This window comes from Lepidochelys kempii, chromosome 2 (genome assembly GCF_965140285.1).
Source record: "Lepidochelys kempii isolate rLepKem1 chromosome 2, rLepKem1.hap1, whole genome shotgun sequence".
Classification (NCBI taxonomy): domain Eukaryota; kingdom Metazoa; phylum Chordata; order Testudines; family Cheloniidae; genus Lepidochelys; species Lepidochelys kempii.
Genome location: NC_136381.1, coordinates 271,627,274 through 271,654,519, shown reverse-complemented (window position 1 = coordinate 271,654,519; position 27,246 = coordinate 271,627,274). Strand labels below are relative to the sequence as shown.

The 27,246-nt window shown below is 55.3% G+C and overlaps 1 protein-coding gene across 3 annotated transcripts in view; it reads right to left on the bottom strand.

The window, feature by feature from the left end:
• ASIC3 (acid sensing ion channel subunit 3) overlaps window positions 1-27,246 on the bottom strand; it is a 40,171-nt gene that overhangs the window by 8,531 nt on the left and 4,394 nt on the right. For all 3 annotated transcript variants that reach the window (XM_073334986.2, XM_073334985.2, XM_073334984.2), the window contains exons 2-4: window positions 14,646-14,796; window positions 13,895-14,022; window positions 3-153 (exon numbers count right to left, since the gene is read on the bottom strand). In XM_073334986.2, the coding sequence (XP_073191087.1) occupies window positions 3-153; window positions 13,895-14,022; window positions 14,646-14,796 (430 nt within the window). The remainder of the gene's footprint in view (window positions 1-2; window positions 154-13,894; window positions 14,023-14,645; window positions 14,797-27,246) is intronic.

Below are 27,246 nucleotides of genomic sequence, written 5' to 3'. Positions count from 1 at the left end.
ACCGGGCATGTGCACCATGCGGCAGTTGCAGTTTTCGGCCAGGTAGCGGGTCTCGCAGTCCAGGCGGCAGGCCGTGATGCTGTAGCTGGTGAAGAAGTCGGATTCAATGGGGGTGGATTTGCAGTCCCCCCAGGGGGGCGGGAGGTAGACCAGCTACAACACACACAGGGTTAAGGAAAAGGCCGGAGGAGCGGCCAGCAGCCTGCCCCGGTGCAGGACCCCCACCCCTTGCCCCCCCACCTGTGCTGCGATGTGACTGCCCCCGCCATGGTGGAACCCCCCTTCTGTACCAGAGCAGCAGGGGGCCCCCTGGAATGGCAGCCGGGCATCTCGCAGGCTGGCATGTGGGCACAGGGGGTGGGCACACGCAGCCCACACTCACCTCTGTGCACACGCACTGCAGAGCTGCAAATGCACACGCATTCAACATACATGTGCACCCATGGCGCTGCAGGCCCCCACGCACGCATACCATGGTGAGCCGGGCATTACGGGTAACACCCAGGGGAAAAACCGCAGGAGGAGGGCAGCAGAGAGGGACAGCACGGGGTGGGGGACAGGCGGCCCCATGGGGGAGAGTGCAGCAGATGGTGCTGCGTGCCCGTGTCCCGAGGCGGCTGGGAGCGGAGCACGGCGCGGGGAGCAGGCCGGGTGGGTGCTGTACAGAGACAACGGAGGCTCCTTCTCTTCCAGTAACTGGCTCAGCAAGTCCTCGTCCGCATGGGCCCCACCCGAGGAGCAGGTGCCTCGGGCGCGAGATCAGGCTCTTTGGCCAGCAGGATCCGTGGGGGCCAAGCTGCACCCACACATCCTTCAGTCCCACCCCATCCCTCCGCTCCCTCACTACTCCCAATCCGGGCGCTGAAGGAGGGGCTGCAGGGCGGCTGGTGGGATTCACATGGAGAAATCATCGCCAAGAACGGCAGAGACAGTCACCCTTTCACTCCGTCGAGTCTCTGTCTCACCCAGCCCCCCTTGACCCCCCTCAGCCCTCCCAAGGGGCACTCACCCAGCATAGACCCTGTCGTGGAGTGTATCGTACTGCCCAGCCGCCAGGTGTGTGACCTACCTTATTTAAACAACTTCAGCTGTGCCTGGAAGGGCACTGACGGCTCTTACGATGAACACACCTGGGGTGTAGGAGCGAGTGCTGTGGCCAGCCTGTACCTGATACTGGAGCATGACATGGTGTCAGGAGTAAACTAAGAACAGCAACAGAAGGAAAACAACAACAAAGGTTGCAGGAGCTTCTCAACATGCCACACTTCAAGAACCAGGGGGAAATGTTGAAAGTTTTATAAGAGCTCTGAGTACCTTGGCTGAAAACAGTGATTCTGGGAATGCAAACCATAAAAACAATAGAGACAGGCTGGTTATTGGGTTAACAGATAAAAACCTTTCACAGCAGCCACAACTGAAGAGAGATTTAGCCCTGGCCGCCGCTACCCAATGACCAAAGCGTTCTGAGCTGGCAAGACACCAAAACCTAGGACAACTTGAGAACCCTGGAAAACCTGAAACTAGCTTAGAAACTCTACACAGCCACTTGAGTGTTAAAAGTCATTATCATCAAAGCCCTGAGGCAACGAGAGAGAATGCCCAGGCTAAGAGGGACAAATTCCAGCCTAGGTGCCGAAGGTGCGGAACAGATCATGTCCCAAGAGATGGTGAATGTCCTGCCAGAGGTGCAGGGTGTAAAAAACGCACGACCTATGGACATTTTGCAGCTGTTTCTGCACTAAAGCAGCCAGTGGGTTGACTCATATTACAGACAACCAAGAGAGTTGTTTCTGGGATCTGTCACTGGTGATGACACAGAGCCTGCCTGGAATGTGAAACTGGATATTCATGGCAAGACGATTGACTTTCAAACTAATTCAGAAGCTGACATCACAGTCCTCACAGAAGGGATTTACAATCTCTTCAGCCCCTCCCAGAGCTTGTCACCGAGAACCCAGGCGATGCTCCGGAACGGCTCCCTACGAAGCCAGGCGGGACTCTGGGGAAGTCTCCTCTCTGGGAGCAGCCTGTCTGCAGGACACACAGCTCACCCGGCTCCACCTTCCTGGGTCTGACCTCGGAGCATTCAGTCTCCTCTGCCCCTCCGTGCGCTTCCCACAGCGAGTCCGCCCAGGCGGGGTCCTGAGGAAGCCAGAGGGTCCTGCTCCCCAACTCCGCAGTCAGACGTGACTCTCAGCCAGCAAGTAAAACAGAAGGTTTATTAGACGACAGGAACATGGTCTAACACAGAGCTTGTAGGTGCAGAGAACAGGACCCCTCAGCCGGGTCCATTTTGGGGGGCAGTGAGCCAGACAAGCACGTCTGCCCTTCACTCCTCGTCCCCAGCCAGCCCCAAACTGAAACCCCCTCCAGCCCCTCCTTCTCTGGGCTTTGTCCCTTTCCCGGGCCAGGAGGTCACCTGATTCCTTTGTTCTCCAACCCTTTAGCTCTCACCTTGCAGGGGGGAAGGGCCAGGCCATCAGTTGCCAGGAAACAGGGTGTTGGCCATTCTCTGTGTCCAGACCCCTGCACACACCTGCCCTCTAGGGCTCTGCAATGATCATACACCCTTACCCCACCCCCTAGAGACTTAGGAACTGCCTAGGGGAAACTGAGGCACCCCCACACTATTCAGAGGAAACATGAAGAACAGTCCCACTTAGTCACAATGCTCAAATAAATTTGTTAGTCTCTAAGGTGTGACAAGTACTCCTTTTCTTTTTGCGAGTACAGGGATTGAAGCGGAGTCCGAGAGAGCAAGAGGAGCAAGAGTTCCTGATGGGGAACCCAATCTTGAACACCCTCGTCTGGTCGGGGACAGGAGTCTTGGCGATGCCTGGCTACTACTCCAGCTGCTCCCAGATCCTGCTATAGTCCCATTTGGGGTCAGGAATCTGTTCCTTAGCGCAGTCACCTTCCTCCAGCTGCACGATTAACTCTGCTTTGGTGAACTTTGCAATGCTCAACCCTCTCTTTCTGCATAGGGTTACAATGTCCTTCTTAAGGAGATGGTGACAGGCCATCACTCTGCTGCTCCCAAGTTGTTGTGGACTCAAGGCCTGTGTGCTGTTAGCTCCCCACGGTTTCCAGGGAGAACCCCTAGTGTGCCAGCCCTTCTTGAGGTCACCACCTCTTTGCCAGGGTCGAGCGGCAGACTCCTCCGCCCCTGAGACTGCTCTCACCTTGCAGGGGGGAAGGGCCCAGGCTATCAGTAGCCAGGAAACAGGGTGTCGGCCATTCTCTGTGTCCAGACCCCTGCACACACCTGCCCTCTAGGGCTCTGCAACCATCATACACCCTTACCCCACCCCCTAGATACTTAAGAACTGCCTAGGGGAAACTGAGGCACCCCCACACTATTCAGAGGAAACATTAAGAACAGTTCCACTTTGTCACAGTGTGTAAGGGTTTGGGGGAATATTTTGGGGAAATAGGACTCCAGGTGGTCCTTTCCCTGATTCTTTGTCTAAATCACTTGGTGGTGGCAGCCTACTGTTCAAGGACAAGGTGGAATTTGTGCGTTGGGGAAGTTTTAACCTAAGCTGGTAAAAATAAGCTTAGGGGGTCTTTCATGCTGGTCCCCACACCTGTACCCTAAAGTTCAGAGTGGGGAGGGAACCCTGACAACCCAGATCAAGCCCTGCTGAGATGCCAATGTCTATTGCTAAGGTTAATGTGATTTAACTCAATTGCTAAGTATGTTCCTGGGAAAAATCTGGGAGTAGCAGAAGATCTGTCACAGCTCACGGAGCTCATCATGCACACAGCTACAGGTGAGCTCGAAGATGACATAAAGGCATGCGTGGATGCTGTAGACCCACACAGACCAGTGTCAGAAAAGAGACTATTGCTACCACAAAAAGCAACCTTGACAGATGCTCAGCTTCAGGAAGTTCTAAGTTACCCTCGGGCAACTGGGTCAAGTATTTAAAGGACAATAAGGAAGTGATGAGACTACTTTATGGTGTGTGGACAGTTAAGCGAGTCAGATGGATTCATGGTTAAAGGCATTTGCATCGTAATTCCAAACAAAATGAGGAGAGAATCCTAAACCTCCTCCAGGAAGGACAACGAGGACGAACTAACTGCCATGAATGGGCCAGTCAGCGTGGTGGCTGGGAATTAGCAAGGACATAAGGAATAAAGTATCTGCATGTGAGTACTGCAGAATGAACAGACCAACACAACACACACAACACCCAGCCCAGACAGGCCGTGGAAGAGACTAGCTGCAGACTGATGTGAATTCAGAGGTCATCATTACCTGGTCGTTGTGGACTCTTTTTCCAGGTATACAGAAGTCATATACTTGAAAGACATGACATATCGCAGTGTCATCGAGAAATTGAAGTGCACTTTTGCTCACTTCGGTATTCCAGAACAACTAGTGATGGACAACAGACCACAACTCACCGCAGCAGAATTTAAGTCATTCTGAACAAAATATTATTTTGATCATATTCCTAACAGCCCACATTCCCCATGAGTGAATGAAGAGGCTGAGAGAGCTGTACAGACCGCCAAAAAAATCCTCCTGCTGCTGGAAGATCCATTCCTTGCTCTGACATTATTGACAGGAACTGAGACCGTATAGATCATGGTTGAAACCAGGGTCCTATGGTTGCACCAGGTCATGTACAGAGGAGGCCAAGTGGGGTGTCTATGGAAAGGTTGTAGTTTGACGGTTATGATTATACTGTCTGTATGTGTGTATCATTTTTGTAGTTGAAGTTATGAATATTGGCTCTGTACTTGTATCTCAATGTGTTTTGATTCTAAGTAGCCTCAGTGAAGCATTTGGTCAGCTTCCTGAGAAAGGAATTTGCAGATTAAGTGCCCAAACAAGAAACACTTAACTGACAAAAAGAAAAGGAGTACTTGTGGCACCTTAGAGACTAACCAATTTATTTGAGCATGAGCTTTCCTGAGCTACAGCTCACTTCATCGGATGCATACCGTGGAAACTGCAGCAGACTTTATATACACACAGAGAATATGAAACAATACCTCCTCCCACCCCACTGTCCTGCTGGTAATAGCTTATCTAAAGTGATCATCAGGTGGGCCATTTCCAGCACAAATCCAGGTTTTCTCACCCTCCACCCCCCCACACAAATTCACTCTCCTGCTGGTGATAGCCCATCCAAAGTGACAACTCTTTACACAATGTGCATGATAATCAAGTTGGGCTATTTCCTGCACAAATCCAGGTTTTCTCACATCCCCCCCACCTCCATACACACACAAACTCACTCTCCTGCTGGTAATAGCTCATCCAAACTGACCACTCTCCAAGTTTAAATCCAAGTTAAACCAGAACTTCTGTGGGGGGGGGGGGTAGGAAAAAACAAGAGGAAATAGGCTACCTTGCATAATGACTTAGCCACTCCCAGTCTCTATTTAAGCCTAAATTAATAGTATCCAATTTGCAAATGAATTCCAATTCAGCAGTTTCTCGCTGGAGTCTGGATTTGAAGTTTTTTTGTTTTAAGATAGCGACCTTCATGTCTGTGATTGCGTGACCAGAGAGATTGAAGTGTTCTCCGACTGGTTTATGAATGTTATAATTCTTGACATCTGATTTGTGTCCATTTATTCTTTTACGTAGAGACTGTCCAGTTTGACCAATGTACATGGCAGAGGGGCATTGCTGGCACATGATGGCATATATCACATTGGTGGATGTGCAGGTGAACGAGCCTTTGTGACTTTGTCCTTACCCATAACTATTTAACATTTGGGGACAATGTATACCTTCAGATCAGCGGCACTGCTATGGGTACCCGCATGGCCCCACAGTATGCCAACATTTTTATGGCTGATTTAGAACAACGCTTCCTCAGCTCTCGTCCCCTAAAGCCCCTACTCTACTTGTGCTATATTGATGACATCTTCATCATCTGGACCCATGGAAAAGAAGCCCTTGAGGAATTCCACCATGATTTCAACAATTTCCATCCCACCACCAACCTCAGCCTGGTCCAGTCCACACAAGAGATCCACTTCCTGGACACTACAGTGCTAATAAACAATGGCCACATAAACACCACCCTATACCGGAAACCTACTGACCGCTATTCCTACCTGCATGCCTCCAGCTTTCACCCTGACCACACCACACGATCCATCGTCTACAGCCAAGCTCTGCGATACAACCGCATTTGCTCCAACCCCTCAGACAGAGACAAACACCTACAAGATCTCTGTCAAGCTTTCTTACAACTACAATACCCACCTGCGGAAGTGAAGAAACAGATTGATAGAGCCAGAAGAGTTCCCAGAAGTTACCTACTACAGGACAGGCCTAACAAAGAAAATAACAGAACGCCACTAGCCGTCACCTTCAGCCCCCAACTAAAACCCCTCCAACGCATTATTAAGGATCTACAACCTATCCTAAAGGATGACCCAGCACTCTCACAAATCTTGGGAGACAGGCCAGTCCTTGCCTACAGACAGCCCCGCAACCTGAAGCAAATACTCACCAACAACCACATACCACACAACAGAACCACTAACCCAGGAACTTATCCTTGCAACAAAGCCCGTTGCCAACTGTGTCCACATATCTATTCAGGGGACACCATCACAGGGCCTAATAACATCAGCCACACTGTCAGAGGCTCGTTCACCTGCACATCCACCAATGTGATATATGCCATCATGTGCCAGCAATGCCCCTCTGCCATGTACATTGGTCAAACTGGACAGTCTCTACGTAAAAGAATAAATGGACACAAATCAGATGTCAAGAATTATAACATTCATAAACCAGTCGGAGAACACTTCAATCTCTCTGGTCACGCAATCACAGACATGAAGGTCGCTATCTTAAAACAAAAAAACTTCAAATCCAGACTCCAGCGAGAAACTGCTGAATTGGAATTCATTTGCAAATTGGATACTATTAATTTAGGCTTAAATAGAGACTGGGAGTGGCTAAGTCATTATGCAAGGTAGCCTGTTTCCTCTTGTTTTTTCCTACCCCCCCCCCCCCAGATGTTCTGGTTTAACTTGGATTTAAACTTGGAGAGTGGTCAGTTTGGATGAGCTATTACCAGCAGGAGAGTGAGTTTGTGTGTGTATGGGGGTGGGGGGGATGTGAGAAAACCTGGATTTGTGCAGGAAATAGCCCAACTTGATTATCATGCACATTGTGTAAAGAGTTGTCACTTTGGATGGGCTATCACCAGCAGGAGAGTGAATTTGTGTGGGGGGGTGGAGGGTGAGAAAACCTGGATTTGTGCTGGAAATGGCCCACCTGATGATCACTTTAGATAAGCTTTTACCAGCAGGACAGTGGGGTGCGAGGAGGTATTGGTTCATATTCTCTGTGTATATATAAAGTCTGCAGCAGTTTCCACGATATGCATCTGAGGAAGTGAGCTGTAGCTCACGAAAGCTCATGCTCTAATAAATTGGTTAGTCTCTAAGGTGCCACAAGTACTCCTTTTCTTTTTGCGAATACAGACTAACACGGCTGTTACTCTGAAACTTAACTGACAATGGACCTTGGGAGACTCCAATCCACATGATAAGTCTTCCTGGGAACGTTCAAGGTGGCATGTGGGTAATGGCTGCCGCCTGCAAACTGAGTCGTGCATGGACATGTGACTTGCCCATGTGACTCCAAACTCCATCTTGTTGCTGTGATTTTGCACAGGAGAACAAAGGGGTTTCTGCCCACAAGAGAAAGAATATAAAAGGCCCTGGAAACCCCTCTATCTTGTCTTCAATCCTGCTTCTGACCTCTGGAGGGACTTCGCTACAAACTGAAGCTCTGAACCAAGGACTGAATGACCAATCCCAGCTGGGGATGTTCTCCAGAGACTGGATTTGTGCCAGCAGTTTATGCCATCACAGCTACAAGCCTGAACCAAGAACTTTGCCATCACTGTATGTCATTGATTCCATTGAACCCATTCTAGCTCTCATCTCTATCTTTTTCTTTTTATGAATAAACCTTTAGATTTTAGATTCTAAAGGACTGGCAACAACGTGATTTGTGGGTAAGATCTGACTTGTGTATTGACCGGGGTCTGGTGCTTGATCCTTTGGGATCGAGAGAACCTTTTTTCTTTTACTAGGGTATTGGTTTTCACAACCATTCGTCCCCATAACGAGTGGCCCTGGTGATGACACTGGGAAAAGGGAGTGTCTAAGGGAATGGCTTGTGTGACTTCTGGTTAGCCCTTGGGGTGAGACTGAAGTCCTCTCTGTTTGGCTGGTTTCGTGGGCCATAGTAGTAAAGGACCCCCAGCCTTGGGCTGTGACTGCCCTGCTCTAAGCAATTTGTCCTGAATTGACACTCTCCGTTGGGTTCCGTCAGAGGCCGCATGGTTACACTTGCTCTTCTGAGTTACATATCAACACCAATAACAGCTACTGGATATAGTCAAGCACAGTTCCTGATGGGAAGACAATTCAGAACGGCTGTTCCAACTGTGGAAAGAAACCTATCTCCAAAGAGGCCAGACATGAAGACAGTAGCCAAATTGGATAAAAAAGCTAAAAGATCTTATGAACACTTTTAGAACAAACTTCACTCAGAGGACTGATGGGTCTAGAACGTGGTGACCACGTTCATGTCAAACTGGATGAAGAAAAAGGAGGGACAATGCCAGCTGCCATAAAGAAAAACAATTCAGTGCCTGGATCGTATACGATCAACACCAGCAGTGCAGAGTTCAGCAGAAAATGTCGACAGCTACAGTTTGTTCCTCCAAGAGAATAAACAACAGAGCAAACTCCACGGACGGAGAATGCAGAACAAGGATACAACTCAAGGGTTCCTACCCACCCACAGACAGTCACTGCAACTAATGGACAGCTCGATGACCAGGTTGTTACATGTTCGGATTGTGTAATTAGAAAGCCAGCACAATTCAGAGACAACTTCATCTGCAGCATTGAGAGCCGCCTGGAGAGAGATTCTAGCCACCAGCCCCATCTTTAACCCTCCCCAACCAGCCCCCCAGTCCCAACTAACCAGCAAACCGCAGCTACTAACGCAATAACCATACCCAACCACTCAACAAATCTAACTAACCCCCGCTACAAACCCAACCCAACCAACTAACCCCAACCAACCCCAGCTACTAACCCCAACCAGCCAACCCCAGCTACTAACCCTAACCAGCCACCGTCCCCAACCAACTAACCCCAACCAACCCCAGCTACTAACCCTAACCAGCCACCGTCCCCAACCAACTAACCCCAACCAACCCCAGCTACTAACCCTAACCAGCCACCGTCCCCAACCAACTAACCCCAACCAACCCCAGCTACTAACCCTAACCAGCCAACCCCAGCTACTAACCCCAACCAGCCACCATCCCCAACCAACTAACCCCAACCAACCCCAGCTACTAACCCCAACCAGCCAACCCCAGCTACTAACCCCAACCAGCCAACCCCAGCTACTAACCCCAACCAGCCAACACCAGCTACTAACACAATCCAGCCACCGTCCCCAACCAACTAACCCCAACCAACCCCAGCTACTAACCCTAACCAGCCAACCCCAGCTACTAACCCCAACCAGCCACCGTCCCCAACCAACTAACCCCAACCAACCCCAGCTACTAACCCCAACCAGCCAACACCAGCTACTAACCCTAACCAGCCACCGTCCCCAACCAACTAACCCCAACCAACCCCAGCTACTAACCCTAACCAGCCAACCCCAGCTACTAACCCCAACCAGCCACCGTCCCCAACCAACTAACCCCAACCAACCCCAGCTACTAACCCCAACCAGCCAACCCCAGCTACTAACCCCAACCAGCCAACACCAGCTACTAACACAATCCAGCCACCGTCCCCAACCAACTAACCCCAACCAACCCCAGCTACTAACCCCAACCAGCCAACCCCAGCTACTAACCCTAACCAGCCACCGTCCCCAACCAACTAACCCCAACCAACCCCAGCTACTAACCCCAACCAGCCAACACCAGCTACTAACCCTAACCAGCCACCGTCCCCAACCAACTAACCCCAACCAACCCCAGCTACTAACCCCAACCAGCCAACACCAGCTACTAACACAATCCAGCCACCGTCCCCAACCAACTAACCCCAACCAACCCCAGCTACTAACCCCAACCAGCCAACACCAGCTACTAACACAATCCAGCCACCGTCCCCAACCAACTAACCCCAACCAACCCCAGCTACTAACCCCAACCAGCCAACCCCAGCTACTAACCCTAACCAGCCACCGTCCCCAACCAACTAACCCCAACCAACCCCAGCTACTAACCCCAACCAGCCAACACCAGCTACTAACACAATCCAGCCACCGTCCCCAACCAACTAACCCCAACCAACCCCAGCTACTAACCCTAACCAGCCACCGTCCCCAACCAACTAACCCCAACCAACCCCAGCTACTAACCCCAACCAGCCAACCCCAGCTACTAACCCCAACCAGCCAACACCAGCTACTAACACAATCCAGCCACCGTCCCCAACCAACTAACCCCAACCAACCCCAGCTACTAACCCTAACCAGCCAACCCCAGCTACTAACCCCAACCAGCCACCGTCCCCAACCAACTAACCCCAACCAACCCCAGCTACTAACCCCAACCAGCCAACCCCAGCTACTAACCCTAACCAGCCACCGTCCCCAACCAACTAACCCCAACCAACCCCAGCTACTAACCCCAACCAGCCAACCCCAGCTACTAACCCCAACCAGCCAACACCAGCTACTAACACAATCCAGCCACCGTCCCCAACCAACTAACCCCAACCAACCCCAGCTACTAACCCTAACCAGCCACCGTCCCCAACCAACTAACCCCAACCAACCCCAGCTACTAACCCTAACCAGCCAACCCCAGCTACTAACCCCAACCAGCCACCGTCCCCAACCAACTAACCCCAACCAACCCCAGCTACTAACCCCAACCAGCCAACACCAGCTACTAACCCTAACCAGCCACCGTCCCCAACCAACTAACCCCAACCAACCCCAGCTACTAACCCTAACCAGCCACCGTCCCCAACCAACTAACCCCAACCAACCCCAGCTACTAACCCTAACCAGCCAACCCCAGCTACTAACCCCAACCAGCCACCGTCCCCAACCAACTAACCCCAACCAACCCCAGCTACTAACCCCAACCAGCCAACCCCAGCTACTAACCCCAACCAGCCAACACCAGCTACTAACACAATCCAGCCACCGTCCCCAACCAACTAACCCCAACCAACCCCAGCTACTAACCCCAACCAGCCAACCCCAGCTACTAACCCTAACCAGCCACCGTCCCCAACCAACTAACCCCAACCAACCCCAGCTACTAACCCCAACCAGCCAACACCAGCTACTAACACAATCCAGCCACCGTCCCCAACCAACTAACCCCAACCAACCCCAGCTACTAACCCTAACCAGCCAACCCCAGCTACTAACCCCAACCAGCCACCGTCCCCAACCAACTAACCCCAACCAACCCCAGCTACTAACCCCAACCAGCCAACCCCAGCTACTAACCCTAACCAGCCACCGTCCCCAACCAACTAACCCCAACCAACCCCAGCTACTAACCCCAACCAGCCAACACCAGCTACTAACACAATCCAGCCACCGTCCCCAACCAACTAACCCCAACCAACCCCAGCTACTAACCCTAACCAGCCACCGTCCCCAACCAACTAACCCCAACCAACCCCAGCTACTAACCCCAACCAGCCACCGTCCCCAACCAACTAACCCCAACCAACCCCAGCTACTAACCCCAACCAGCCAACCCCAGCTACTAACCCCAACCAGCCAACACCAGCTACTAACACAATCCAGCCACCGTCCCCAACCAACTAACCCCAACCAACCCCAGCTACTAACCCCAACCAGCCAACACCAGCTACTAACACAATCCAGCCACCGTCCCCAACCAACTAACCCCAACCAACCCCAGCTACTAACCCTAACCAGCCACCGTCCCCAACCAACTAACCCCAACCAACCCCAGCTACTAACCCTAACCAGCCAACCCCAGCTACTAACCCCAACCAGCCAACACCAGCTACTAACCCCAACCAGCCAACACCAGCTACTAACACAATCCAGCCACCGTCCCCAACCAACTAACCCCAACCAACCCCAGCTACTAACCCTAACCAGCCACCGTCCCCAACCAACTAACCCCAACCAACCCCAGCTACTAACCCCAACCAGCCAACACCAGCTACTAACCCTAACCAGCCACCGTCCCCAACCAACTAACCCCAACCAACCCCAGCTACTAACCCCAACCAGCCAACACCAGCTACTAACACAATCCAGCCACCGTCCCCAACCAACTAACCCCAACCAACCCCAGCTACTAACCCCAACCAGCCAACCCCAGCTACTAACCCCAACCAGCCACCGTCCCCAACCAACTAACCCCAACCAACCCCAGCTACTAACCCCAACCAGCCACCGTCCCCAACCAACTAACCCCAACCAACCCCAGCTACTAACCCTAACCCCAACCAACCCCAGCTACTAACCCCAACCAGCCAACACCAGCTACTAACCCTAACCAGCCACCGTCCCCAACCAACTAACCCCAACCAACCCCAGCTACTAACCCCAACCAGCCAACCCCAGCTACTAACCCCAACCAGCCACCGTCCCCAACCAACTAACCCCAACCAACCCCAGCTACTAACCCCAACCAGCCAACACCAGCTACTAACCCCAACCAGCCAACCCCAGCTACTAACCCTAACCAGCCACCGTCCCCAACCAACTAACCCCAACCAACCCCAGCTACTAACCCCAACCAGCCAACACCAGCTACTAACACAATCCAGCCACCAACCCCGACCAACTAACCCCAGCCAACCCCAGCTACTAACCCTAACCAGCCACCGTCCCCAACCAACTAACCCCAACCAACCCCAGCTACTAACCCCAACCAGCCAACACCAGCTACTAACACAATCCAGCCACCAACCCCGACCAACTAACCCCAGCCAACCCCAGCTACTAACCCTAACCAGCCAACACCAGCTACTAACCCTAACCAGCCACCGTCCCCAACCAACTAACCCCAACCAACCCCAGCTACTAACCCTAACCAGCCAACCCCAGCTACTAACCCACCCCACCAGTACAACCCACCTCAACCAAATAAACTTAACCTACCAAAACCAACCAGCTGCACCTATGGACAGACAGATGGAAGGACAGATACTCTCTGCTACTAACCCAACACACCGCCTGAACCCCAGCCACTCAACCCTAACTGACCATCCCAACCAACTAGACCCCAACTCCATCCAATGCAATCCAAACCAAACCACCAACCCCAACTAATGTTCACCAACCTGCCATCCCCAACCCACCCCAGCCATCCCCAGCCCACCCCAGCCATCCCCAGTCAACCAAACCCAACAAATCATAACCAACTAACTCAAAATATTTCATATTTGCAAGTGCGTGAGGACAAGGTGCTATAGTGGACCTGGTGGAATGCGAGTCCCACCTCACTGCCACAGGTACCAAGTGGGGCAAGTAGTCAGGGTCACTTTGCCTCTGGATGCCCCCAGGTGGGTGGCACCAGGACACGCAGGCACAGAAAGTGCCCCCCGCAGACACTGGTGGCCAAAGATTCTGATCACACGTGCATGGGGAGCCTGCCTCGACAGGGGGATCCACACAGCCAGGGCCTGGGGGAAGAAACAGCTCCTGACATCCTCCCTTGTAGAGAAGGGGCAGCCTCATGCCAGCAATCCCTCCCCAGGGATCCCTGAGGCGCTGACCCCCCCTTTCTGTCATCACCAAGGCTCCCTCCCTCCCCAGCTGCCTGCCCCACGAGCACTGGGGTGATAGGCAGGACCCCTGCTGGCCCGCAGGCCCCAGGGATGGACAGACAGATGGAAGGACGGATACCCTCTGCTGCTGGCAGGACACGAAGGTCTGGAAGCCGGGCGCCACACCGAAACCCAGCTGGTCGATGAAGGGTGGCTCCTCCTGGCTGTGGATCTGCACCTTGACCCCAGCTTCGTAGGAGATCTCATCTGCCAACACAGCAGAGCATAGGGGTGTTAAAGGGGGTGGGAGAGGGCTCCTGTTCTGGGGGGGAGCTAGCTGGACTTGATTCCTGCCTTGTGGCTTTTCATCCTCAGGAATGGGGGAGTGAGATAGACCTGTCCATGCTGGGGGTGTGGCTGTCTGAGGGGGTGGGTGGGGTGTCTGTCTATGCTGGGTGTTCCTGTTCTGGGGACGGGTTCAGGTCGGGTGGGGCCGGGCAAGGCGGGGGTGCCACTGTCCCGGGGACGGGGTCGGGCGGGGCTGGGCGAGGCGGGGGTGTCGCTGTCCCGGAGATGGGGTGGGGGGACCCGGGTGTCGCTGTCCCGGGGATGGGGTCGGGCGGGGGCCGGGCGAGGCGGGGTGTCACTGTCCCGGGGTGATGGGGTCGGGCGGGGCCGGGCGAGGCGGGGTGTCGCTGTCCCGGGGACGGGGTGGGGGGACCCGGGTGTCACTGTTCCCGGGACGGGGTCGGACGGGGCCGGGCGAGGCGGGGTGTCGCTGTCCCGGGGTGATGGGGTTGGGCGGGGCTGTCCATGCCAGGTGTTGCTGTCTGGGGGAGTAATGGCGTCCCAGGTGTGTGGGGAGCCCTGTGCCCAGCGCCCAGCCTCACCGCTCTCCCCCCAGACGGGCAGGTACTCGTCCTGCTGGATGTTCAGCATGAGCTCCAGCCCGTTGCCGGAGCCGCCCTTGACGGTGGTGAGGAGCTCGGTGCCCGGCGCCCCGGCATTGAACGTGTAGCACTTGCCCAGGCGTGTGAAGATCTGCAGGGGAGACAGAGCCGGGTACAAGGGGTCAGCCCCAGTCCAGCCCAGGGAGACATGGCACCGGGACCTGCCGCACTGGGGGGGCTGGGCCATGTGCAGAGCTGTGCTGTGTTGGGGGGGTTGGGGGGGGGCTGGGCCATGTGCAGAGCTGTGCTGTGTTGGGGGGGGGGCTGGGCCATGTGCAGAGCTGTGCTGTGTTGGGGGGGCTGGGGGTGTGTGACGAAGTGGGACTGTTCTTAATGGTTCCTCTGAATAGTGTGGGGGTGCCTCAGTTTCCCCTAGGCAGTTCTTAAGTATTTAGGTGGTGGGGTAAGGGTGTATGATCATTGCAGAGCCCTAGAGGGCAGGTGTGTGCAGGGGTCTGGACACAGAGAATGGCCGACACCCTGTTTCCTGGCCACTGATGGCCTGGACCCTTCCCCCCTGCAAGGTGAGAGCTAAAGGGTTGGAGAACAAAGGAATCAGGTGACCTCCTGGCCCAGGAAAGGAACAAAGCCCAGAGGAGGAGGGGCTGGAGGGAGTTTCAGTTTGGGGCTGGCTGGGGACATGGAGTGAAGGGCAGACGGGGTTGTCTGGCTCACTGCCCCCCAAAATGGACCCAGCTGAGGGGTCCTGTTCTCTGCACCTACAAGCTCTGTTTTAGACCATGTTCCTGTCGTCTAATAAACCTTCTGTGTTACTGGCTGGCTGAGAGTCACGTCTGACTGCGGAGTTGGGGGGCAGGACTCTCTGGCTTCCCCAGGACCCCACCTGGGCGGACTCGCTGTGGGAAGCGCACGGAGGGGCAGAGGAGGCTGAATGCTCCGAGGTCCGACCCAGGAAGGTGGAGCCGGGGGAGCTGTGTGTCCTGTAGACAGGCTGCTCCCCGAGAGGAGACTTCCCCAGAGTCCTGCCTGGCTTCACGGGGAGCAGTTCCAGAGCATCGCCCGGGGACCCCGTGACAGGGACTGGGCCATGTGTAGAGCTGTGCTGTGTCTGGGGGGCGGGGGCTGGGGGGCTGGGCCATGTGCAGAGCTGTGCTGTGTTTGGGGGGGGCTGGGCCATGTGCAGAGCTGTGCTGTGTTGGGGGGGACTGGGGGGGGCTGGGCCATGTGCAGAGCTGTGCTGTGTTTGGGGGGACTGGGGGGGGCTGGGCCATGTGCAGAGCTGTGCTGTGTCTGGGGGAGGGCTGGGGGGGCTGGGCCAGTGCAGAGCTGTGCTGTGTCTGGGGGGGGCTGGGGGAGCTGGGCCAGTGCAGAGCTGTGCGGTGTCTGGGGGGGGCTGGGCCATGTGCAGAGCTGTGCTGTGTCTGGGGGGGGGGGCTGGGGGGGCTGGGCCAGTGCAGAGCTGTGCTGTGTCTGGGGGGGGCTGGGGGAGCTGGGCCAGTGCAGAGCTGTGCTGTGTCTGGGGGGGGCTGGGGGAGCTGGGCCAGTGCAGAGCTGTGCGGTGTCTGGGGGGGGCTGGGCCATGTGCAGAGCTGTGCTGTGTCTGGGGGGGGGGGCTGGGGGGGCTGGGCCAGTGCAGAGCTGTGCTGTGTCTGGGGGGGGCTGGGGGAGCTGGGCCAGTGCAGAGCTGTGCTGTGTCTGGGGGGGGCTGGGGGAGCTGGGCCAGTGCAGAGCTGTGCGGTGTCTGGGGGGGGGGGCTGGGGGGGCTGGGCCAGTGCAGAGCTGTGCTGTGTCTGGGGGGGGGCTGGGGGAGCTGGGCCAGTGCAGAGCTGTGCGGTGTCTGGGGGGGGCTGGGCCAGTGCAGAGCTGTCGTTCTGGTCTGCGCACTCCCAGCTACCCAGTCCCTCGCCCGTCAGGAGCTCGGCGAGGCCAGGGGGACACTTGGGCTGACCCACCAGTGGGGCCTGGCGGAGGGGAGGACTGAGCAGCAGGAGGAGGGGCAATACCTGGCGCAGCACCCTCGTGGTGCTCAGCGCAGCCGGTAAAGCCCAGTCCGTGGCCAGGTGTGGCTGGCGCAGGGCCACAAGCACAGCCGGTGGGGCCAGCACCATGCACCCCGGGGTGAGATCTGACGACAGCCTTGTTTCTGGAGCGTGGGGAGCAGGTTGGGGCCGCGTCCCCCTGAGTAAAGACACCGCAGGAGCCGCCTGCCCGGTCTGGTGCTGGGGGTCCACCCTGCGGCAGGCGCGGCGGGGGTGTCTGAGCAGCCAGGCGCGCGGTTTGCCTCAGGGCGGCCGCAGTAACGCTAGTCTGGAGGCCTTGTCGGCGTTGAGGACAGCCCACGGGTGGGATCCATGTGCCCAGGGTTTGCCCCCCAAGAGCATATGGGCACTATTCCGTTGGTACGCAGGCCCTCGCGACCCACAGTGCACTGGGGACGTTCACAATGCCAGGGTTTGTCACCAGCTGGGAGTCGACCTTCAGGGACTGGCCAGGATGGTATTCCCACGGCAGGACCCTGGCACAAGCGACGTTCCTGTCCCCACCGTGTGACCCCCTCCTGCCTGCGCTCGTGAAACCAGCCCCTGACCCATGCTCAGCCAGTGCAGAGCGGCTATGGGCACGTGGCTACCCACCCGCTTGGAGGCCAGTGTCCACATCAGTGCAGTTGCTGGGCTCGTCCCAGTCCTTGGGGAGCCAATTCCCCCTGACGGGCCCTGTGACGGCCAGGCCCGCGGAACCGGCCCCCTCAGCCAGGACCTGCAGCTACCGTAGCTGGAGCTGGATGTGCCTGGGCACCGGGGGTCAGGGATGCTCTGTGCTCCCACACCATGGACTGCCGGGCCCAATGGCAGGGTGGGAGAATCATAGCACCCCAGGGTCAGCTAGTCCAAGCCCCACCACCCTGCAGGAGCTGCTGGGTCTGTCCCATTCCAGACAGACGGCTCCAGCCTCCTTGGGAAACCCTCCAGGGAAGAAAAGGAGGACTTGGGGCACCTTAGAGACTAACCAGTTTATCTGAGCATGAGCTTTCGTGAGCTACAGCTCACTTCACCGGATGCATCCCGTGGAAACTGCAGCAGGCTTTATATACACACAGACAATATGAACCAATACCTCCTCCCACCCCACTCTCCTGCTGGTAATAGCTTAGCAAAAAGAAAAGGAGTGGGGTGGGAGGGGGTATTGTTTCATATTCTCTGTGTATATATAAAGCCTGCTGCAGTTTCCACGGGATGCATCCGATGCAGTGAGCTGTAGCTCACGAAAGCTCATGCTCGAATAAATTGGTTAGTCTCTAAGGTGCCACAAGTACTCCTTTTCTTTTTGCGAATACAGACTAACACGGCTGTTACTCTGAAACCTCCAGGGAAGGAGCTTCCACCCCCCCCCCCCCCCAGGCGTCAGTTCCATTGTCCCACTGCTCTTACAGCTGGGAAGTTTTTCCTGAGATTTCATCTAAATCTGCTCTGCTGGAGTTTGACCCCATGGCCTCTTGTCCTGCTCTCCAGAGAGAACAGCTTTTCTCCATCCTTTTCGTGGCAGCCTTTCAAGTATTCAAAGCCTGCTGTCATGTCCCCCTGAATCTCCTCTTTTCCAGAGCAAACATACCCAGCTTTGGCCTTTGCTCCAATGGCTTGTACTAGTAATGTGTTTGTGGGGAGAAAGGGGCTTATTGATTGGGGGGGGGCGGGGGGAGTGCTTGTGGGCCTTGCTTGCCATGCAATGCTGGATAAAGGAGGGGGATGAATCCATGGGACCATCCCAGGAAGTTACTAAGGTGGGAATTGTCCTACCCCGCTGCAGAGGGGAACAGTGTTTGCTCCTGATCCTGGGTTTAGCCTCACTGTCTGTCTGATGCAGCCGCACCCAGAACCTTTCTCGATGCCATAAAAGGCTTTGTTTGTGTGTCGCAGGAGGGGGGAGTGTTGACCTGGGAATGTGGCAGGGGAGTTTCACTGCGGATGGGAGACCTGAGAGCCTGTTACCTGAGCCAGGAGGAGGAGGGGGAGGTAACACCTCTGCCCTGGAAACTGGACAAAGGCTGCTGGAGGGAGCCTGCTGGGGGGGTTCTGGTTTCAGTTTGGAGCTGGGTGCTGGAACGCAGGGAACCCCAAGGCTGGAGTCTAAGCTCCCTGCCCTCCACCTGACTGAGGGGGCCTGGGTGTATCCACAAGTTCTGCTTGAGACTGTGTTCCTATTGTCCAATAAACCTCACGTTTTACTGGCTGGCTGAGAGTCTCAGTGAATGCCAGGAAGAGGGGTGCAGGGCCCGGACTCCCCCACACTCCGTGACACATTCCCAGGTCAACACTCTGCCCTCCCTGCTGCGTCCCATCTCTCCCCACTTCGAGACTGAACTGGGCGGGGTCGCTCTGATCAGTGACCTGGGGAAGTTCGGGGCCCCCTCTCCGGGACAGCGCATCCGCTATCAGGTTGGCCCTTCCCTTCACGTGGACCACGTCCATGTCATAATCCTGCAGGAGCAGGCTCCACCTCAGGAGTTTGGCGTTGGCTCCTTTCATCTGGTGCAGCCAGGTCAGGGGAGAGTGATCGGTGTACACGGTGAAGTGTCGCCCGAAGAGATACGGCTCTAGTTTCCTGAGGGCCCACACCATGGCCAGGCACTCCTTCTCGATGGCCGCGTAGTGTTGCTCCCGGGGTAGCAACTTCTTGCTCAGGTACACGATGGGGTGTCTCTCCCCCTTTTCATCCTCCTGCATTAACACCGCCCCCAGTCCTGTGTCGGAGGCGTCGGTGAACACCATAAAGGGCTTGTCAAAGTCTGGGTTTGCCAGAACTGGGCCACTGACCAGAGCCTCCTTCAGCGCCCGGAAAGCCTCCTGGCACTGCTCGGTCCAGACCACCTTGTCTGGCTTCCCCTTCTTGCATAGCTCCGTGATGGGGGTGGCGATGGCGCTAAAGTGGGGCACAAATCTTCGGTAGTATCCTGCCATCCCAATAAAGGCTTGGACCTGCTTTTTGGTGTGGGGAGCGGGCCAGTCTCTGATCACCTCCACCTTGGCTGGTTCCGGCTTTAGGCGGCCGCTCCCCACCCAATGGCCCAGGTAAGATACTTCAGCCATCCCCACCTTGCACTTCTCCGCTTTTACAGTCAGCCCAGTCCCCTGGAGTCGGTCCAGCACTTGTCTAACCTGGGACACGTGGTCCTCCCAGGTCTGGCTAAAGACACAGATGTCATCAATATACGCCACGGCAAAACTCTCCATCCCCCTCAGGAGCTGGTCCACTAGGCGCTGGAAGGTGGCCGGCGCTCCTTTGAGGCCGAAAGGCAGGGTCAGGAACTCATAGAGCCCCAGAGGGGTGATAAAGGCTGATTTCAGCCGGGCATCTGCATCCAGCGGCACTTGCCAGTAGTCCTTTGTAAGGTCCATGGTGGTAAGGTACTGGGCTCCTCCCAGCTTGTCTAGGAGCTCATCCGGCCTGGGCATGGGGTAGGCATCAGATACAGTGATGGCATTGAGCTTCCGATAGTCCACACAGAACCGGACCGACCCGTCCTTTTTGGGGACCAGCACCACCAGCGAGGCCCAAGGGCTGGCCGATGGCTGGATCACCCCCAAAGCCAGCATGTCCCGGACCTCTCTTTCCAGGTCCTGAGCAGTTTTCCCTGTGACTCGGAAGGAGGAGCATCTTATCAGCGGGTGCGACCCTGTCTGCACCCGGTGGACAGTCAGATTAGTGCGTCCAGGCTGGTTGGAAAACAGCTGTCGGTACGGATGCAGCACCCCCCTGACCTCAGCTTGGTGGGCAGGGGTTAGCTGATCTGAGAGGGGAATTGTTTTCAGGGGGGAACCAGCTCTGGTCCCAGGGAATAGATCTACTAAAGGGTCATCTCCCTGCTCTTCCCACTGTCCACACACGGCCAACACCGCATTCCCCCTGGCATAATATGGCTTCATCATATTCACATGGTACACCCGGCGGTGGTGCGCCCGGTTCGACAGCTCCACCACATAGTTTACCTCATTGAGCTGCTTGACGACCTTGAAAGGGCCCTCCCAGGCGGCCTGTAGTTTGTTCTTTCTCACGGGAATGAGAACCATCACCGGATCCCCGGTGGCGTAGGCACGGGCCCGTGCCGTGCGGTCATACCAGACCTTCTGCTTCCTCTGGGCTCTGGCCAGATTCTCCCTGGCCAGGCCCATGAGTTCAGCCAGTCTCTCTCGGAAGATCAGGACATACTCCACCACTGACTCTCCATCGGGAGTGGCCTTCCCCTCCCACTCGTCTCTCATCAGGTCCAGGGGGCCCCTCACCCTCCTTCCATATAACAGTTTGAAGGCGAAAATCCGGTAGACTCCTGGGGCACCTCCCTGTACGCGAACAGCAGGTGAGGTAAGTACTTGTCCCAGTCCTGCGGGTGCTGGTTCATAAAGGTTTTCAGCATCATCTTTAGCGTCCCATTGAACCTCTCCACCAGCCCATTGGACTGGGGGTGATAAGCTGAGGCCCAGTCGTGCCGGACCCCACATTTCTCCCACAAGCACCGGAGCAGGGCCGACATGAAGTTGGATCCTTGGTCTGTCAAGACTTCCTTGGGGAACCCCACTCGACTGAAAATGGTCAGGAGCGCATCGGCCACGGTGTCTGCTTCAATGGAAGCTAAGGGCACTGCCTCGGGGTAGCGGGTGGCAAAATCTACCACCACCAGAATGTATTGCTTCCCCGACCGGGTCGTCTTGCTGAGAGGCCCCACGATGTCCATGGCCACCTTCTGGAAAGGCTCCTCTATGATGGGCAAAGGTCTCAAAGCCGCTTTCCCCTTGTCCCGGTCCTTCCCCAGCCTCTGACAGGGGTCACAGGATCGGCAATACTGCCGGACTGTGGTAAAGACCCTGGGCCAGTAAAAGTTCTGTAGCAGCCTCTGCCGGGTGCGCCGGATTCCCTGGTGCCCTGCGAGGGGGATGTCATGGGCCAGGTACAGGACCTTGCGGAGATACTTCTGGGGGACCACCAGCTGCCTCCTGATCCCACAGGACTCCATTTCCCCTGGGGGAGCCCATTCTCGGTACAGGAACCCCTTCTCCCACAGGAACCTCTCCTGGCAGCCTCTCCTCATGGCCCGTTCCACACTGAGGTCGGCCAGGTCCCTGAGCTTCCGCAAGGAGGGATCTTTCCTCAACTCGGCCTGGAACTCAGCGGCTGGGGAAGGGATGGGGACCTGTGTCACGGAGTCCCCTGGCGGTGCTCTGGAATGCTTCTCCCTACGAAGCCAGGCAGGACTTCTGGGGCAGTCGCCTTCCTATGAGCAGCCTGTCTGCAGGACACACAGCTCACACAGCAAGAAGAAAAGGAGTACTTGTGGCACCTTAGAGACTAACCAATTTATTTGAGCATAAGCTTTCGTGAGCTACAGCTCACTTCCTCAGATGCATATCGTGGAAACTGCAGCAGGCTTTATATATACACAGAGAATATGAAACAATACCTCCTCCCACCCCACTGTCCCGCTGGTAATAGCTTATCTAAAGTGATCATCAGGTGGGCCATTTCCAGCACAAATCCAGGTTTTCTCGCCCTCCACCCCCCCACACAAATTCACTCTCCTGCTGGTGATAGCCCATCCAAAGTGACAACTCTTTACACAATGTGCATGACAATCAAGTTGGGCTATTTCCTGCACAAATCCAGGTTCTCACATCCCCCCCACCCCCATACACACACAAACTCACTCTCCTGCTGGTAATAGCTCATCCAAACTGACCACTCTCCAAGTTTAAATCCAAGTTAAACCAGAACATCTGGGGGGGGGGGGTAGGAAAAAACAAGAGGAAACAGGCTACCTTGCATAATGACTTAGCCACTCCCAGTCTCTATTTAAGCCTAAATTAATAGTATCCAATTTGCAAATGAATTCCAATTCAGCAGTTTCTCGCTAGAGTCTGGATTTGAAGTTTTTTTGTTGTAAGACAGCGACCTTCATGTCTGTGACTGCATGACCAGAGAGATTGAAGTGTTCTCCGACTGGTTTATGAATGTTATAATTCTTGACATCTGATTTGTGTCCATTTATTCTTTTACGTAGAGACTGTCCAGTTTGACCAAACAACGCTTCCTCAGCTCTCGTCCCCTAAATCCCCTACTCTACTTGCGCTATATTGATGACATCTTCATTATCTGGACCCATGGAAAAGAAGCCCTTGAGGAATTCCACCATGATTTCAACAATTTCCATCCCACCACCAACCTCAGCCTGGTCCAGTCCACACAAGAGATCCACTTCCTGGACACTACAGTGCTAATAACAATGGTCACATAAACACCACCCTATACCGGAAACCTACTGACCGCTATTCCTACCTGCATGCCTCCAGCTTTCACCCTGACCACACCACACGATCCATCGTCTACAGCCAAGCTCTGCGATACAACCGCATTTGCTCCAACCCCTCAGACAGAGACAAACACCTACAAGATCTCTGTCAAGCTTTCTTACAACTACAATACCCACCTGCAGAAGTAAAGAAACAGATTGATAGAGCCAGAAGAGTTCCCAGAAGTTACCTACTACAGGACAGGCCTAACAAAGAAAATAACAGAACGCCACTAGCCGTCACCTTCAGCCCCCAACTAAAACCCCTCCAACGCATTATTAAGGATCTACAACCTATCCTAAAGGATGACCCAACACTCTCACAAATCTTGGGAGACAGGCCAGTCCTTGCCTACAGACAGCCCCGCAACCTGAAGCAAATACTCACCAACAACCACATACCACACAACAGAACCACTAACCCAGGAACTTATCCTTGCAACAAAGCCCGTTGCCAATTGTGCCCACATATCTATTCAGGGGACACCATCACAGGGCCTAATAACATCAGCCACACTATCAGAGGCTCGTTCACCTGCACATCCACCAATGTGATCTATGCCATCATGTGCCAGCAATGCCCCTCTGCCATATACATTGGTCAAACTGGACAGTCTCTACGTAAAAGAATAAATGGACACAAATCAGATGTCAAGAATTATAACATTCATAAACCAGTCGGAGAACACTTCAATCTCTCTGGTCACGCAATCACAGACATGAAGGTCGCTATCTTAAAACAAAAAAACTTCAAATCCAGACTCCAGCGAGAAACTGCTGAATTGGAATTCATTTGCAAATTGGATACTATTAATTTAGGCTTAAATAGAGACTGGGAGTGGCTAAGTCATTATGCAAGGTAGCCTGTTTCCTCTTGTTTTTTCCTACCCCCCCCCCCAGATGTTCTGGTTTAACTTGGATTTAAACTTGAAGAGTGGTCAGTTTGGATGAGCTATTACCAGCAGGAGAGTGAGTTTGTGTGTGTATGGGGGTGCGGGGGATGTGAGAAAACCTGGATTTGTGCAGGAAATAGCCCAACTTGATTGTCATGCACATTGTGTAAAGAGTTGTCACTTGGATGGGCTATCACCAGCAGGAGAGTGAATTTGTGTGGGGGGGTGGAGGGTGAGAAAACCTGGATTTGTGCTGGAAATGGCCCACCTGATGATCACTTTAGATAAGCTTTTACCAGCAGGACAGTGGGGTGCGAGGAGGTATTGGTTCATATTCTCTGTGTATATATAAAGTCTGCAGCAGTTTCCACGATATGCATCTGATGAAGTGAGCTGTAGCTCACGAAAGCTTATGCTCTAATAAATTGGTTAGTCTCTAAGGTGCCTCAAGTACTCCTTTTCTTTTTGCGAATACAGACTAACACGGCTGTTACTCTGAAAGCTCACACAGCTTCCACCTTCCTGGGTCTGACCTCGGAGAATTCAGCCTCCTCTGCCCCTCCGTGCGCTTCCCACAGCGAGTCTGCCCAGGGGGTCCTGCACCCCAACTTCGCAGTCAGACGTGACTCTCAGCCAGCCAGTAAAACAGAGGTTTATTAGACTACAGGAACATGGTCTAAAACAGAGCTTGTAGGTGCAGAGAACAGGACCCCTCAGCCAGGTCCATTTTGGGGGGCAGTGAGCCAGACAACCATGTCTGCCCTTCACTCCATGTCCCAGCCAGCCCCAAACTGAAACTCTCTCCAGCCCCCGCTCCTCTGGCTTTGTTCCTTTCCAGAGCCAGGTGGTCACCGGATTCCTTTGTTCTCCAATCCTTTAGCTCTCACCTTGCAGGGGGGAAGGGCCCAGGCCATCAGTTGCCAGGAAACAGGGTGTCGGCCATTCTCTGTCTCCAGACCCCTGCACACACCTGCCCTCTAGGGCTCTGCAGTGATCATACCCCCTTATCCCACCACCTAGAGACTTAAGAACTGCATAGAATCATAGAATATCAGGGTTGGAAGGGACCCCAGAAGGTCATCTAGTCCAACCCCCTGCTCGAAGCAGGACCAATTCCCAGTTAAATCATCCCAGCCAGGGCTTTGTCAAGCATAGGGGAAACTGAGGCACCCCCACACTATTCAGAGGAAACATTAAGAACAGTCCCACTTCATCACAACCGGTTCCCCCTCACTGGCCAGGTCTGAGGCCACAGCCTCTCTGAGCTATGCCCCTCGGCGCTCCCTCCCCACCAGGGTAGGGTCCTGCGCCTCCGGTGTGGTACCCTCCCCAAGGTCAGGGTGCAGTGCCCCTCGCCGGCTCTGGCTGCGGGTCACAACCAGGGCGGTCTGGGGGTTATTTGGCCAGTCCTCTAGGTCCCCCCCCACCAAAACCTCAGTGGGCAAATGAAGGTGCACCCCCACGTCCTTGGGGCCCTCCTTGTCCCCCTATTTCAATGTACCCTCGCCACGGGCACCTTGAATGGGGTCCCGCCCACCCCTGTCAGGGTCAGGTAGGTGTTGGGCACCACCCGATCTGGGGCCACCACCTCGGGCCGGGCCAGCGTCACCTCCGCGCCCGTATCCCAGTATCCATTGACCTTCCTCCCATCCACCTCCAGGGGAACAAGGCACTCTCTCCGGAGGGACAGCCCCGTGCCCACCCTGTAAACCGAGCACCCTGAGTCCAGAGCCTCCAGCCCTCTGGCGGAGCTGGCCTGGAGTACTCTTCCCTCCTGAGCAGGTGGTAAACTGGCAGCCCCCCTTGCCTGGGCCGTCTGCCCCTCGTCCAGCTGAGTCCCTACCCAGTTAACCCTGGGTAGGTTGGGTCTGTTCAGTTTGTCCCTGAGCCCGGGGCACTGGGTCCGTACGTGGCCTCTCTGGCCACAGTGATAGCAGCTCAGGTCACATTGGTCCCCTCGAGCGGGTCGGAGGGGCCCGACGCCAGGCGTTCCCCTTGGGAGGGGGTTCTCCCTATTTCCCCGCTGGGAGGCCCCCTGGTGACTCTCTCTCTGCGTCGGGGGGGCCTGTTCTTTTGGGGCTCCTCCCGGCTACCCCCTGACCGACTGTTCACAAACTCGTCGGCCAGCTGCCCTGCGTGCTGGGGGTTCTCGAGCTTTTTGTCCCCCAACCACAGCCTCAGGTCGGACGGGCACTGTTCATACAGTTGCTCCAGTACGATTAGGTCAAGCAGGTCCCCTTTAGCTCGGGCCCCAGCTGTCCACTTGCGGGCATACCCCTGCATCCGGTTGACCAGTTGTAGGTAGGTGACCTCAGGCGTTTTACGCTGACTCCGGAACCTTCTCCGGTACATCTCGGGGATCAGCCCAAACTCACGGAGCAGGGCCTGTTTGAACAGTTCATAGTCCCCTGCCTCTGCCCCTGTCATTCGGCTGTACACCTCCACGGCTTTGGGGTCCAGTAAGGGGGTGAGAAACTGGAGCCTGTCTGCAGGGTCAACCCTGTGCAGCTCACAGGCATTCTCAAAGGCCGTCAGGAAGCTATCTATGTCCTCCCCCTCCTTCCGCTGGGCCAGGAAGCACTTATCAAAGTTCCTTGCAGTCTTGGGTCCCCCCTCACGCACCGCAGCCGGGGCCCCACTGCTCCTCAGCCTGGCCAGCTCCAGTTCATGCTGGCGTTGCCTCTCCTTCTCCTCCTGCTCATGCCTATGTTGCCTCTCCTTCTCCTGACGTCCCGCTCCTTCTCCTCCTGCTCATGTTGACGTTGCTTTTCATGATCCTCCAGCTCCCTCATTTTCATCTCCCTCTCCCATTCCAGCCGCATCCACTCCAGGGAGCTCTGCTGGGAGAATCCCCTGCTGGCTGCCAGGGTCAGGGTGCTCTCCGTATTCGCCGGGCTTCCCCCAACCCCTCCCCCAGGCCTAGGTAGGAAGGGTCTCGGGATGTCCTTGGCAGCAGTCTGACCCCTCCCAGCCCCAAGCCCCACGCTGCGTCCGCCGGGCGGCTTCCCTCCGGGACAGGGATCGGGTCATCCAAGCGATCCCTCTCCTCCAACTGGGCGATCAGCTGTTCCTTGGTGGACTTCCCGATGCGTAGCCCCCTCTGCCTGCACAGCTCCACCAGGTCGCTCTTAAGGCGTTTAGTGTACATCTCCCTGCTGGCCTCTCGCAGGCCGGGCAGCTTTCCACAGTTTCCAGGAAAAGCCCCTCGTGTGCCAGTCCTTCTTGAGGTCACCACCTCTTTGCCAGGGTCGAGCTGCAGACTCCTCCACCCCTGGGACCGCTCGCTGCAATCCCCCGGGGGACCCTGTTACTGCAGAAGTCCTTCTCTCTGGTCACACACTTCCAGGGGTTA